Raw genomic sequence first — 14,254 nt, 5'->3', positions numbered from 1 at the left:
AATACTAGGCACGTGGGAAATCTCTCAGATCAGGTAAAACAAACATGCCAAGGAAGCTTAATGGAAAAAATGCAAATTTGACAGTGCGTGTGTGCGTATAGTTTCTTTGCCTGCAGTTCCCACTCAGTGGCTTAGCTGAGCTTAGCTCACTTACTGGAGGGAAGTTTCTCTTACTGGGGGTTATTAGAGCAGATCTGCCCCCATCTAGAAAGGTCCAGAGGAGCTCAGGAAACACCTCCATTGTGTTAACTGTGCAAGTGCCTGGTGAAACTGAGCTGAAGTCGAGACCTGTTAAAGAATATTCTTAGGGGGCTTAATTGATGTAACAGGGAAAGGTAAGACAGGTCTAGCTTGGAGTCATTAGCTGACCCCACAAGTGCTCACTGACTTTCCAGCTCAAGTTATTTAATTTCATGTAACTGTCCTTGTTAGGGAGACAACAGTTAGACTGATAAGGTAGAGACAGTATCTCAGGCGTCAGGCTAACAGATATCTGTGTTCTCTGGGAATCTGACAAAGCTGAGTCTTACAAGAACATTTACATGATCTTACTGGCTCCACAGATTAGAGTACAACTCATGGATAGTAATAGATTCCAATATGATATAGCATTGGAGTCTAAACGTCATCTAGATTTGTTGTTCTAGGTTAAAGACCAGCTAAAGATTACCTAATTGGGAAACCTACAGGAACTTGGGGGAAGACAGAAACATAAAAGGAACCAAAAGATGTTATCCTTCAGATTTGGTGTTCGATGTGTTCACATGTTGAATGTTGGCACTGTGTCTCCTCGGCCGGGCTCAATAAACTATGCTATGTTAAGTCTTCATCAGTCAACTTCTTCTTAACACCTGAACCTGACTCACAATATTTCTTCAACAGGACCACTTTACTGTAGCGCTGCACTGCTCACCGTGTGTTGTTGGTTTCAGGCTACAAGTGTAATCATCTCTCAATAAAATTAAATAAATTTTTTCAACAAATGAAAGCTGCATTTTGTTAATTGGATACACAAAAAAGTCCAAATATGTGCTGGACAAATGAGACAAAGGGGAATTGTTATAGACAGGTGATTTATCCTGACATACACATGTCTTCACACCTGCAGGATGAAGCTTCATATGTTTTATTTGGACACTGTTAGCGTAGTTAATCCACTCTGTAATGTCCTGTCGGATGTGCTGATGGAAAGTTAAAGCAATCCTCTCGGGACACAAGATTAAGTGTGAGTGTCTGTGTGTGTGTCTCAGGTAGCTGAGTCAACTGCAGCTAAATACTTCTACTACTATCTTATGTCTGTACATGCCTTTAAAAACACTCTCTTCATCTCTTTGTAAGTGACTCACTTTAGACACATGTTTTTATTTATGTATGAAAATGAAAATATAAGTATAAACCAGGAGATCCACTGATAACTAAACACTGTAATATGTATTAGCCGTCATTTGTGGAAGCACGGACACCGGAAACTGCAACGTTGCCTCTGTCCTTTTTAACTCTTCTATAAGTAAAAGGGCTGGGCGATATGGCCAAAAATGTTATCACGATAAAAAGTTTCATATCTTTCGATATTGATAATTGTCACAATAAATATCAATTTGTTCTTTATTTTGAGTTTAAAGCCCTTTTGCTCCGGAGTGAAAGTTGAAGAAACCTGATGGTTTAATTAAGGCCTAATTAGTGTATGATTCAAGTGAATAAAATCAAATATTTATTGAACATTTGTTATATTATTGTTGAAATTTTTTTATTGCTATTATTATTATTATTTTATTGTCAAGCCTTAAGTAAAAGCTTTTCTATTTCAAAGCGTAACGCTTGCTAAAAAAGAACAACGTGTGTCGAGCTAATCAAATTACTCAGAATGCGAAAAGCACCCAGTCTAGATTACCTACTTTTTACTGGCATATCTGCTGTGTGTAAAGCCCACTTTCACCTTTAAGAGATTAGCCTAATGCCATTGTGTGGGTTGGCAGAGGCCACGGTGCTTAGTGAATAGGATTTCATTTATTCTTTTAAACAAAGACAATTGTTGCAAAGGCTAGACTTGTCTGCTGATGCCTCTGGTCTTTATTTTATGAACACAAAAGGTTCATCCTGGCACACCTATGAAACAATTCCTCTTTCACTTAATGGACAGTTGTAGTAGAAAGAGAGCACTTAATTCTTTAACAATGACAGAACAAATAATTTTATTTCACTTCCTGTACTTATGTGTTGATGCCACTGAGACATCTGTAATCTTCTTCATAAGCTGCCCCCAACAGCTCACATCTGATATTTGTGTTGCGTGACGAGGTTGCTCTCAGTATGACGTGAGAGCCATGAAATCCCACCATCCTGCTGTCCATAGCACTGACCAGCTCACAGGTCATCACACCGGGAATAAACCAGAGGAAGCACATGCAAGGCACAACACAGGGCGGTCAAGCCACTTAAGGAGGCAGTTTAAGTGGATTATCCTTTAACTGTCGAGTTAAGGAGACCCCATGGCTTGAGCTTAAATGACTCAAACAACAGCTGTGGCTGGAATAATGAATACACTGACTATAATAATTCTAAACCTAAAACTCAGCAGAGGCTAGACAAGTAAAAGTCAACATCGGTTTAATTTGCTGTCGGAAAAAGTATAAAAAGTCATAAATCTGAGTATTGGAGTGAAATGTTATTTGATAAAATGAATTAAGTGTCACTTTGCTAGACACAGATGTGAGGTAAGTAAAAGCTACCTAAAGCTGAAGTGTGTTAAGTTTTTTTAAATAAATGTAATATTTTAATACTTTATAGCAATCTATGTAAGTGTAGCAAAATACTTTTAATTTACATGTTGCATCTGTTCAATCGACTGTGCTGTCTAACTATGTCACTCAGTGTTTTCATGATCTCATTACCTTGATGGTTTACTATATCTAAAGTTATTGATTGCAGCTTTAGCCTATGAAAAATGAAGAGAGAAGTTCTGCCTCCTGTTAGATTGGTTGTTTGTTTGAGAGTTTGTTACACTTGGCATATTGATGGCAGAACGCATTAATTACATCCAGACTGGTGAGCACATAAGCAGAGTGAAAGGATAGAAGAGAAAATAATGCATATAGTAAAACAATGATGTGACTGTGACTGTCAATATTAATTAGATCTATCTACCCGCGTCCTTTTATGACCTATAGAAATGGTCACCTACAAGTGTAAGTGGAGATTACCAAGAGGAATTAGGATGAGGAGGACAGTCTGGGAATACACTAGTTTGGAACATGTGAGCTGCCAAAAAGCTATACTAGTTTTAGCTGAACAATTGGTGACTTTGGTCCCCTCAGTGTAGGAATGAATACTTGTGCTTGGTGTAACTCATATTCTTGCCAAAAGTCCTGGCGTGTTTCCCCTGTTTCCTTTCAGTGGCTGCTGTTAAAGTACAGAGAACATTTTTCCCCCTTCAGGATGTAATCGGTCCCATTAATGACTCTCAAAGGATCTACATTATCTCAAAAAACAAAATAATAACAATACTATGTCCTTTCTACATGCTCCATGCTAAGCGCTCAGAGAGAACCACTCTAACATGCACAACACAGAGCTTCTCACATCAAGCCAACTTTTGATGGACCTGTGTCAAGTGCTTTGCTCTATTACTGACCTGATGTTGCACGTTTGTACTGAACATATTCATCAGAGTTCACTCATGCTGCTGCGAACAGAAGGGTAGCTTTTTTTTTTAAACCCGTTGGATGCTAGTCAATGCCACCAAATGCATCATTTGGAAAAACTAATAGAGCGACTCTGCATAAAGGACCAAATGTGGACCACTAATGCTTTCCTGGAAAGATGCAAATCGATTAAACTCAAGAAGGTGCGCATGTGCAGAAAGTAAAAAAAAATAAAAAATAAGTATTGGGTAGTAGCATTAAACATGAACATTACTTCTGATCAGGTTGTCTATAAGAAGCATTTTTACTCTTGATTATTAGTGGAGGAAAGGAGTCTGTGTGATGAGAGTTGGAGTGGACAAATGAAACTCACATCCCTTGACATAAATACACCCATACTGCTAGAAACTTAATGAAAATAATAATTTATGTGATAAACAGTAAATCACTAATAATGGTTAGCAGAGTCCCAGTCACTGCCGCCTCCATTAACATCACTTCCCAAACTTTTTAACCCAACCAATGGGTGACCATGGTGTGTGTTAGGAACGTGTCAACCTGCGTGTCTGGAGTGTGTGGGTGGACTGTAGTGCCATGCTCTTTTTCTGTTTGTGGGAGTTTACTGTCTTCACTGATTAGCCATCTGCCTCTGACCAGGCCAAGCCTCCAAACTCAGCCCTGACGTCAGTCTAATCTGCTCACCTTTACTGCCTGACCGAGGGCTCGTACTATACTTTTTCCACAGAACTAGGCAGACGGCGTGCAGCTAAACCTGCATTTGTACAGTTAACATGAACAAAATCTTCATCAGTTTTCACAGTCACCACATATATTGTGACCAGAGAGAGATGTTTGTGAGTTGGTATTCCTCACTCACTAATGAACAGTTAGTACTCCCGGGTTCAGAATTAAGTCTCCTGGCAATGGTCAAGATTATTTTTTATCTGCTACAGCACATATTTGCCCTGTGATTCACCTGTTCTCCTTTTGAGAGAAAAGCCAAAAGGGAGAAATGCATATTTTTGGTTTCAGGATGGTGCCCCCTAGTTTGGCATTATTAGACGGATTATTAGAATATCGTTCCAGTATCTGTCTACATAGATGGACCTTACATAGATACATAGATGGAGACCTTCAAAGCCCATCAAATCTTGCATAAAGCAGCAATTTCAGCGTTGCATGAGCAGACAATCCCACTGAGTCAGAAAGCAGACTATTGCACAACACAAGAGCCACGGGCTTCCCTGCTGAAGTCTCCTTCTTATCTAACTTACAAACATGACAACATGTTTTGTCCTGCTCCTGCTTTGTCTTGAACGAGCGACCAAACATTCAACAGGGAAAAGTGCGCTGCTACCATCAGTTTGCAGGCTAGGTAGCTAATTAGCCTCTCAGCTGCAGCACGTTAAATGGCATGTAAACGGACCTGCAAATCTCACTTGGCTCTTTTTAGATACTGGTGTGCTCCTTATTCTTCAATAGCACTAACAACACACTGTCTGCCCGTGACATGTAGCTACAGTTGGTCTACTTTATTTCTGGTTCAGTACGGTGGTCACTCTGTCGATGAAACACAGTCAACAGAGATAAAAAAGAAGCATGTCTATTATTTCCCCAAATAGATTTTTTTCTAGGGATGCACCAAAATGAAAATTCTTGGCCGAAGCCGAATATAATGAAAAACTTTCCCGAATCCCGAACAAGGTTTTTCTATTTTTTCCCATTTATGTTGCTTTTTTTTACCATTGCAAAAATTAAATTGTCAAATGTGCTTTTTATTCAATGTTTTGCACAGGATTTCAGAGACTATGGTTGGTGGGTCCGAGGCCCGAGAGGGTCGGGTAAAGTAAATTACATGTGTCCATTTACTTTTAATGTACACATGTAATATGTTTTATACTTTCTGTGAATATAATCCATTTAATCTTATTTCCATCCTGTATAGACACCTTATTTTGAAAAACAGACGTTGTCACATATGTATCCTCACGCTAAATTCATCGAGTCCGACCCAATTTGATAAATAATGTTGTATGTGGTTTTCGTATCGCGTAACATTAAGACTTCATAGCCTCTCTTCAGGCCAAAACACTGCTTTTTTTTGCTATTTTCGGCCGATTAATTTCAGTGGCCGAACATCCCTACTTTTTCATTCCTTTTTGAAAATAAAGAAATAATAACTAACATTTAAAAACACATTGATATTGGGCTGGGCAATAAAACAAAAATTATAATTATCGCAATATAATTTTCCTCTATAAATATAACAAATGTTCAATAAATGTTTGATTTAAATAATTTGAATTGCAAACAAATTACCAGTTAATATTTCTATTAAGATATATTAAGTTATTTTGTTGAGGAAAAGGGACTGAAATTTTTTTAACTTAATTTTACTCATGCGTATTTGTTTAAAAAAGATTTTATTGTAATTGTTTCGAATGTTCTACATCATTATATCCCACGTACACATGAGTGATGAAGTGTGTCAAATGGGAATATCGAAGAACTCTTTCTGTTTTTTGTAAGGACTAAAACCATTTGTCCGTCCTTTCATGACTTGCTTTTAAGTTGAATTACAGAATAGTTTGTAACTTGTCTCTTGTTCTCTCCCTCCAGGTGGGTCCAGCAGGGTCTCAGTTTGGACTCCTTGCTTGCTTGTTTGTTGAGCTATTTCAAGGTTGGCAGATGCTGGAGAAGCCGTGGAAGGCCTTTCTCAAACTGGTGTGTATCGTCCTCTTCCTCTTCCTGTGCGGCCTCCTGCCGTGGATCGACAACATCGCCCACATCTTTGGTTTCCTCAGCGGCATGCTGCTCTCCTTTGCCTTCTTGCCCTACGTCACCTTCGGGACTTTTGACAAGTACCGGAAACGTATACTCATTGCTGTCTCAATGTTGGCCTACATCGGGCTGTTCTCTTCCCTCATCGTCTGGTTTTATTTTTACCCGATTAACTGGCACTGGCTGGAGCATCTCACCTGTCTGCCCTTCACAAGCAAGTTCTGTGAAAAGTACGACATAGACCACAACATTAACGATGTGGTACAATAGTCTCTAGGCTACTTATGACTACATCCTCTGTGCTACTGATCTGCTATCTTCTAGCCAATGACTAGGTCAGCTGTTTCCAGGTCAGGCCTTTTTAAAAATGTGACAATCTTTTTTTATCAAAAAAAGATTAAAGGACCTGATCAATGTCCTTTTGAAAGGAACTGGATCAATCTCTTCTCTTCAGCTTGCTGACTTGCTTACTTCTGTAAAACTTTACTCAACCTTTTTAATCCTCAGTCAAGTCTGGCACTGCCTATCTTGTTAATTTGCTAATCCTCAGAATCAGAGGACAGGAAAAGATACTCAGGACGGCAAAACTGCGTAGAGCTGGGTGAACCTAATGGAAAAGATCTACAGAGCGAGAGACTGTCTGGTTCCTTCAGTTCATGAAAAGTCACATCAATCTAAAGAAGCCAAATGATAGAAGAAGACTCCTCTTGTCTACAATCACTCTCATCATCTCCTTGAACTCTGGACAACTAACAGCTGAGAAAAGGAAGGCTGGTGCCACAGTGGGCTATTAGGTACCTTGTGGCCCAGTGAACTCAGATACATCAGATGCCTCCTGCTACTAATTCTTGTTTTCAGTAACACTACAAAAGCTGTCATTCACTTCTGCTGCGTCTCAGTGTCTGGTGAAATACTTTCAGGAGTTAAAAACTGTTTTGTTTTTTTATCTCCACTGTTTTGTATGTACGTACTGGGCATGTCAATATTCTTTGGAGGAGTGAAATGTGTATTAACTGTGCAGCTGGATTAGTTAATGTCAAATAACAAGTGGTTGATTTCTATCTAAAACCACTAGTTGCCTTAAACAGACAATGCCATTTTACAACGATGCCTCATTTTACTTTTGAAAACTGCTTGTGAACAATGATGAACACATTTCTGACCCGAACCTACCAAAGCAACTTCACATGCTGCATGTTGTTTTTCACAATCACTTAGTTTTATCACTGCCACAAACACAAGCTCTGCTTCAATGTCTTATATTTGGGCATGTTTGTCACAATGGTGCCTAAACCAGTTTGTAAATGAACAATATTTATTCTAGGAGTAATTATCTAAACAGGTATTTTTTGTTAGACCAAAGCAGGTTTTTATTGTATTTTTTGAAAGCAAACAGCCACAGAATCACAACATGTAATTTGTGTTTAATCTGAGCCTTAATATGTTTGTGAAATGTACCATAAAAGGCTTAGTTTTTACCAGGTATACTTGTGAACACTCACCTTGATAAAAACAATACCAGGAAGATGATTTTAAAAAGTGGCATTGCCGCAGACATAGGATTTTCTTCAAACTATACAAAATATGGTCCCCTACGCGTACATTGTCTGGACCCTAGCGGCTTATTGTTGCTGTGGTCCTTGACCCACAGTAGATTGTTGCTTTTCGGGTGGGTCCCTAACAATGTGATACGTGTAACAGTGTGATTTCAAAAGTCCTAACACCTGAAGTGAAATATTTCCCTCACAGGTTCCCGGCTTTTGTCTTGGATCTAGTTTGTTGTCGTTCATGATCCTGCAATGTGTTGACCCCAACTGTTAAGTAAAGTCCCGGTAATGACTCGTGTGTGGAGGATTATGTGAGTAACTAAGTGAGTTATGAGATTATGTGAGTTTGTCTGTGGCGCTCTCTCACTGATTGTCTAGTGTTGTTGAGAGTTGTGGGGGAAAAACATGCAGAGTAGTTTGTATGTTGGATAATTCAAATATTTTAATCCGTTATACCATGACTGTATTTAGATTGTGAAGGTCATCTGTGACATAAGACGCCGCCCTCATACAAGAAGCGGGCAAAGTGGAAACCTCTTTACTGTGCCTTTTTGATGTGAGCAAGTGAGTGTTTGATCTGAATCACAAATACCCACATCTTCAATGTGCTGTGTGCACTGGGACCAAATACCTTCACCCTTTTCTGTTTATAGGAATAAAAAGTTTCCAATGAATTTCAGTTTTATATGTGAAAATCTATGTGTGTTAAAGCAGTCATGTCAAAATAAATGCCATTCTAGTGATAATGAGGTTTGTTAGTGTGTTTAAGTGAGAAGTTTAATTTAATGTTTGTCCCAGTTACCTACTGAACACTGTTTGTATCTGGCATCACAACTTGTTTTGTCTGTCAGTTTTCTTTGCTTTTGTCACAACGCCAGTGAGAAATTTTGAATTTATACATTAAAGGAAGAATAACTGCAAATTATATTTTCCTGGATCTACTTTAATGTTGTTAATCCAACAACAATCCCAAATGCTTAATTCCTGTCACTAAACCTTTCAAATAATGCGACATGATTGAAAGCCCCAGAAAAGCTACTAAATGGCCCTTGCTCTGATATTGTTTTCTCAACTGCTGCTTCCATCTTTAAACATCAGCTTTCATGCGAACATGGCCGAGAAGTCCTTAAAGCAACATTATTGTTATGTGGTCGAGAAGCAGAATGATTTGGGTTTGGCTTATGATCAAAAACTAGCGAGCCCAACGACTTTGTTAACACAAGGCGCCATTCTCCTTATTACAGGTCAGTGTCCCATCAAAGTGATTCAGAAGCTGTTATTTTAAGGTACAATAGTGTTGCTTTAAAGAGCTCAGAAAAATAATGGCAATTTAAAAATCTGCAATACCACGACAGCACCTTGCAGTGATTGTAAATGAAAAGACCTAAAAGCAAAAGTGCTAGAAAATAGAACTTTTTTTATTATTTTAACACTGAAACGTAAAAAACAAACAAAACATTTGTCTTGATTCAAGACTTTGGGAGGCAGAAGTGGTGATTGTCTACAAGGGAAAAGGCAAGAAGAAACTATGAAGGAGAGATCTGGAAAGTACATGTATTTTATGAAAGGATATATTTTGCTCTTTAAAATACGTCACGTACTGTTCACACCTAGACATGACAGACATGCTCACAATGCAGCCACAGGCTTTTGTTACAGTCACTGATGGACAGACAGGACCACTCAAATCTTAATATAGAACAACAGACATGTCCAATTTAACATTTTGATTTATTTTCTGAAGTTTGATTACTGATATCACTCCCTTGTATTCCATAGTCCTTGAAGGTTAACTGTTTACTTTGGCATATTCCTTATCATAATCAAATCATTATCATACAAAGCGTAACAGTAACCTTCTAATGCTGGTGTGAAAGGCATACTGTTAAAACAAAACTGTACCAGACAGAATGCATTAATAATGGGCAGATACTGGTTTTATTGGCTTCATAGAGAGCCAGAATCCATGTTCGATATAAAAAAAGAGCAAGAAGAAAGAAACAAGGCAGCTGAGTTCTAATGAAAACAACAACAAATGTATCTAAACAAAAATAAAATTGTTTTATACCAAAACAGAATTGTAATGTTCTTTCAGGACTTTGCTCTAATGATTTGGTTTTCACTCATACTAAACTACAGATCAATATATTTGTAGTTTCCGAACCACTTTTCCCAGACAGCTGTTGTTTTGCAGCCGGATGGCAGCTCTTTGTTTTCGGCTCTCTTCAGACTCAGTCAGCACCTCACTGCTTGCTGAACAAGTCTCACTCAGCGATGATAACAAACACGGCGTTGGTCGCTCGCGCACAACAAAGCTGCTCTGACGTCCCCTTATCCTGTCTCCAAGGGGGGAGTCCACCACCATCACTGATAGCCAAGGAGAATCCACATGAACTCCCTCTGTTCTTAACAGCCACTGTTACGACGCATGAAGGCGTGGCCCCTGACTGGGTACATCATCTCGATGAAGGCAAGGGGCCCCACAGTGATCTCGCTGGGGCCCTGCGCCTTGAAACCTGACTTCTGGTAGAAGGGAACCAGGAAGTCCTCGCACATGAGCACAGCGCGGCGGACGTAGGGCAGGCAGCGGAGGTACTGCAGGTAGCGCCACATCAGGATGGAGCCTTTGCCCTGCTGGCGGAAGGTCCGGTGGACGGCCAAGACGTGGATGTGGACGGTGGTCCCATGAGGCTTATGGAGAGTCAGGGCATCCTGGGAAACCGAGAGGGATTGCAGAGGTGTAAGGACGGGTTGTATTGTTGGGAAACCTGTTGGGCTTTATTGACAAGTTTTAACTCTACCAAAAGGAACACGCAGTTGAAAGAGTCAGTTTAGAGTCCAGTTTTCACACTGCTGTTCGGGAGACAGCTGGTACTTCAGTCTTAAATCCCGACAGTGTAACTTTGGAAGAGAGAAACTGAATACATAAGCAATAAAGCCCACCGCTGCTCAGTTCAACACGCTGAGGGGATTTGCCGCTACAGCCTTACTTTGTATGGTATGACCGGTAGCTTACGGTGGCCGATGTTAGCTAACGTTAACCAACTTTTGCTGTGATAGCTATGGAAGTTAATGAACATTACTGATAAAGGTCGCTGACTTTAAGGTTCTTCTCTACTGTTACACTGTACATTTTAGCATTTCCTGTAATGTTACATATGTGGCCACAGTGGCCTCTGTTTAGCAAAGTTACATGTGATTGTAAAGTTAAGCTCGGATTCCTGACTACTTGTGGGGCAGTCGAGCGACTCTGGCACCAGAATCACATTTGGGAAAATAAGAGAAACCGAATGTGTCTCAGTCAATGGGGATAGGATGCAATTTGTATCGTGGAATTGAATTCAATATGATATGAATTCAAAAGTGAGCTAAAACACATATCTTTGGAGCTTCAAATATATCGGATTAATAACATCCCATGTTTCGAGAGTGGAAAAAAAGATGTAAAAGGTTGAACCGTCAATAGCTTCTGTCCGTACATGAAAAGGTTTTTGCAAGTTCTGAAGATTTGTTCATATCTTCTTTTTTTCAGTTTCAAAACATGGCATGATATTCAACCCATACATATGCATTAAAAACCTGGTTTCAACATTTAAAAAGTAAAATTTTAATTTCACACACTGTAACCTCTGACCTTTGTATATCCTGGGCCCTTTGTCTTCTGTGAATCCTTTGCACTGCCCTGTACATTTACTTTTTGTAATTATTATTCTTAATTGTATGCACAGCCTCAATAGTATACAGACCTGCCTTTGCTTCACACTTCAAATTTAAACTTTTGAATATTGAATCTTGTAAAGCATTTCAGTTTTACTGCAGCACGAAAAAGCTCTGAAAGTACGTAGCAGTAGGAGTTTTTATCACAATTTTCAGAAAACCCAGAAGAATGTTTTTCATGGCCGCTGAACCTTATGCCCAACAATCTGAATATTCCCAGAGAGATTTAGGTGGATCTGTGTAACATTTATCCTCAACCACTGAATTTCCGACCTCATTAACCCTAAATATTCCCTTAGATCTTTCAAAATATCTTCTGTTAATCTGTTTTGAACCTCATCTTGTGTTTCCCTTGCCAGTCATCCTGAGGTAAATCACTGTCCAGGTGTCCTCCCCTCTGTCTCACCGTGGTAAGCCTCTCCTGGTCCCACAATGAGCCGATGATGAAAGCCACCAGACGTCCTTCCTCGAACCAGCCAAGAGACAGCTCAGGACACAGGGTGAGGAAATGACGCACCTCGTCCAGGTGGAGAGGACATTCCCCGGACACTGAGATGAAGGCTGTGAGGAGGAGGAGGAGTCAGTGTTGTCACAACCAAATGTTATAAATTAAGAAGCCTGGATGACACAAGTGGGAATAATGGTCCCTATGTACTGAATACCAAAAATATGAAGATGTGAGAAAAGGATATAAGCTGGATCACAGCCAGGGATGTTATGAGGGGGCATTTAGGAAAGAGTTAAATCCCTGTATTAACTTCAAAGTAAGTCAAATTAAAGAGAAGCTTACTATTTTCTTTAAATGTAATTTATGTTAATAAAGGAGAGTTATTTTCGGTGAGTGGAGGTTAATTTCTTTTTTAGTCAATATGTGAATGAAAACATAAAATGAGGCCACTGTAAAAGAAAGAAAAGTTCCTGTGTGCGTAATGTGCCAAAAATAACTGTCCTGAAGTCATTAATAAGACAGCCAATAATGCATGACATAATTCAGTAAAAGACCCTGCTTACCTTCTCTCTCAATCTCGAACACGCTGATGGCATCCTCCGGGCTGAGGGAGCGGAACTCGCTGGCCGGCAGCGTGTGGCGGCGGCCCTGCGGCACCGGGGAGCGCATGTGGAGCGGCTTCATGAACGGCACAGCGCTCATCACCGACATGGTCGTACTGTTCGTTTGTTTTAACCAAAATATTTTAAAGAAAAGAAAAGGATAGAGATTTTACTCTCCGATTTTCTTACTGCTCACACCCTCGTCTGAATGTCTGGTCCGTGCTTAACAGGACTGTGGTGAAGACTGAGCAGAGAGTGGCGCGCCGTCAGTCTTTATAGTGCGCAGGAGTGGCTGATTATAATCCCAAGGCGAGCTGGATGACCAAACCCTCCATCCCCCGTGAGCAAGGAACAGTAAACATAGTTATTCGGGGTCAGGAGGGATAGGCTATTCGTGTGTTGAGAATTATCCTCGTCGTACCACATTCAGACAAGATTTGGTGTGGTGTTGATGTGCTTAACGACATATTATCAAGAGTCGTTTCAGGTATTACGTCCAATAAAGTGACTCACATTGGTTACAGAGTGGATGATGGAAAACTTACAGCTATGCGATTGGTTTACCATTAGTGTTAATTAATGTTGTAACACCAAGGAGACTTGGTGCTGTCTGTGTGTTTAACTGGGCCATGGTAAGGACTCGACTCACCTCTCTCCATGTGATTTCTATGGGGGAGGCTTCCCATCGGCTGTCCATTGTGCCTTTAAGTCGAGTTCATGAGCTTTCCGCACTTAATTTTCCAGATCTGTAAGAGGATTACAGGACGCGTGGGAGTTTGTTTGTCACCTCTTCAGTGTTAAATAAGCTGTTGAGAATTTCAAGTGGTTTTATGGACAGCTGATTTCCTCTCTAACCAAACTTTACTTAACTTTCCCACAGGACAAAGCCCACTTTTTAAAATCAGAAACGACAGCAGGGCTCAGAGCTTTACTGCGTTTTTTTCACATTTGTTATTTGTATTTGGGAGGCAGCACAGTTGTCCAGTCAACACAAACGGGCGGAGAAGGTGAAGTCCTTGGAAAGGTCACAAGGCTGGAAATAATCTCCATCTCCAGATAAACACATAGCTTAAATTGTAGGAACCCTTTCCTGGTACACTCTTTTAAAATAAGGTTTACAGTATTCTTGGGATTGGGGTTTTTGTCAGTTTACCAACAGGAACTGTGGGTTCTCATGTACAGTATGTTTTTTGGTGTTGAGGTCTGTAATAGATCTGTATTCACAATAAACAGAAAACAACCACACAAAAAACATAAACAAACAAAAACAGAGGCAGTCTTTGTATTTAAAATGTGATGTCTGTCTGTATTCACAAACTCCTAACTCTTGCAAGGAAAATCATCATGTTAGAGATTCTCCGGAACAAAACTAGAAGGTCCATCTTAAAGAAAAACAAGTTGTTTTCTTTTTGTATTACCAGCAGCGCCAACTGGCAGTGTTTGGGTGGAAATATAAAAGAATGATTTAATAAACATGACCTTATTTTATGTTTACGTTTTTTTTTGTTATTACATGTC

At 39.8% G+C, this 14,254-nt stretch overlaps 2 protein-coding genes and 1 long non-coding RNA gene across 5 annotated transcripts in view; 2 read left to right on the top strand and 1 right to left on the bottom strand.

The window, feature by feature from the left end:
• Positions 1–8,891, top strand: part of LOC123970135 (inactive rhomboid protein 2-like) — a 46,964-nt gene extending 38,073 nt beyond the window's left edge. For 2 of the 3 annotated variants that reach the window (XM_046048024.1, XM_046048023.1), the window contains one exon: positions 6,261–8,891. In XM_046048024.1, the coding sequence (XP_045903980.1) occupies positions 6,261–6,692 (432 nt within the window). In that variant the 3' untranslated portion in view covers positions 6,693–8,891. Of the gene's footprint in view, positions 1–882; positions 984–6,260 lie in introns of those variants that run through there. The other variant, XM_046048025.1, reaches the window with a different exon arrangement.
• Positions 8,892–9,366: 475 nt separating this feature from the next.
• Positions 9,367–12,959, bottom strand: aanat1 (arylalkylamine N-acetyltransferase 1). Its single transcript, XM_046048026.1, has 3 exons — positions 12,698–12,959; positions 12,093–12,247; positions 9,367–10,681 (listed from the first exon to the last, which is right to left on the bottom strand). The coding sequence occupies exons 1-3, from the start codon at positions 12,843–12,845 to the stop codon at positions 10,376–10,378; spliced, it is 609 nt and encodes a 202-aa protein (XP_045903982.1). The 5' UTR covers positions 12,846–12,959; the 3' UTR covers positions 9,367–10,375.
• LOC123970137 lies at positions 10,264–12,527 on the top strand. Its single transcript, XR_006824886.1, has 2 exons — positions 10,264–10,709; positions 12,046–12,527. It is a non-coding gene; the product is annotated as an uncharacterized LOC123970137 (long non-coding RNA).
• Positions 12,960–14,254: the final 1,295 nt, after the last annotated feature.

Source organism: Micropterus dolomieu, linkage group LG04 (genome assembly GCF_021292245.1).
Source record: "Micropterus dolomieu isolate WLL.071019.BEF.003 ecotype Adirondacks linkage group LG04, ASM2129224v1, whole genome shotgun sequence".
NCBI lineage: Eukaryota > Metazoa > Chordata > Actinopteri > Centrarchiformes > Centrarchidae > Micropterus > Micropterus dolomieu.
Note: the sequence above shows the minus strand (reverse complement) of the source record. Positions and strands in the feature narration are given on the sequence as shown.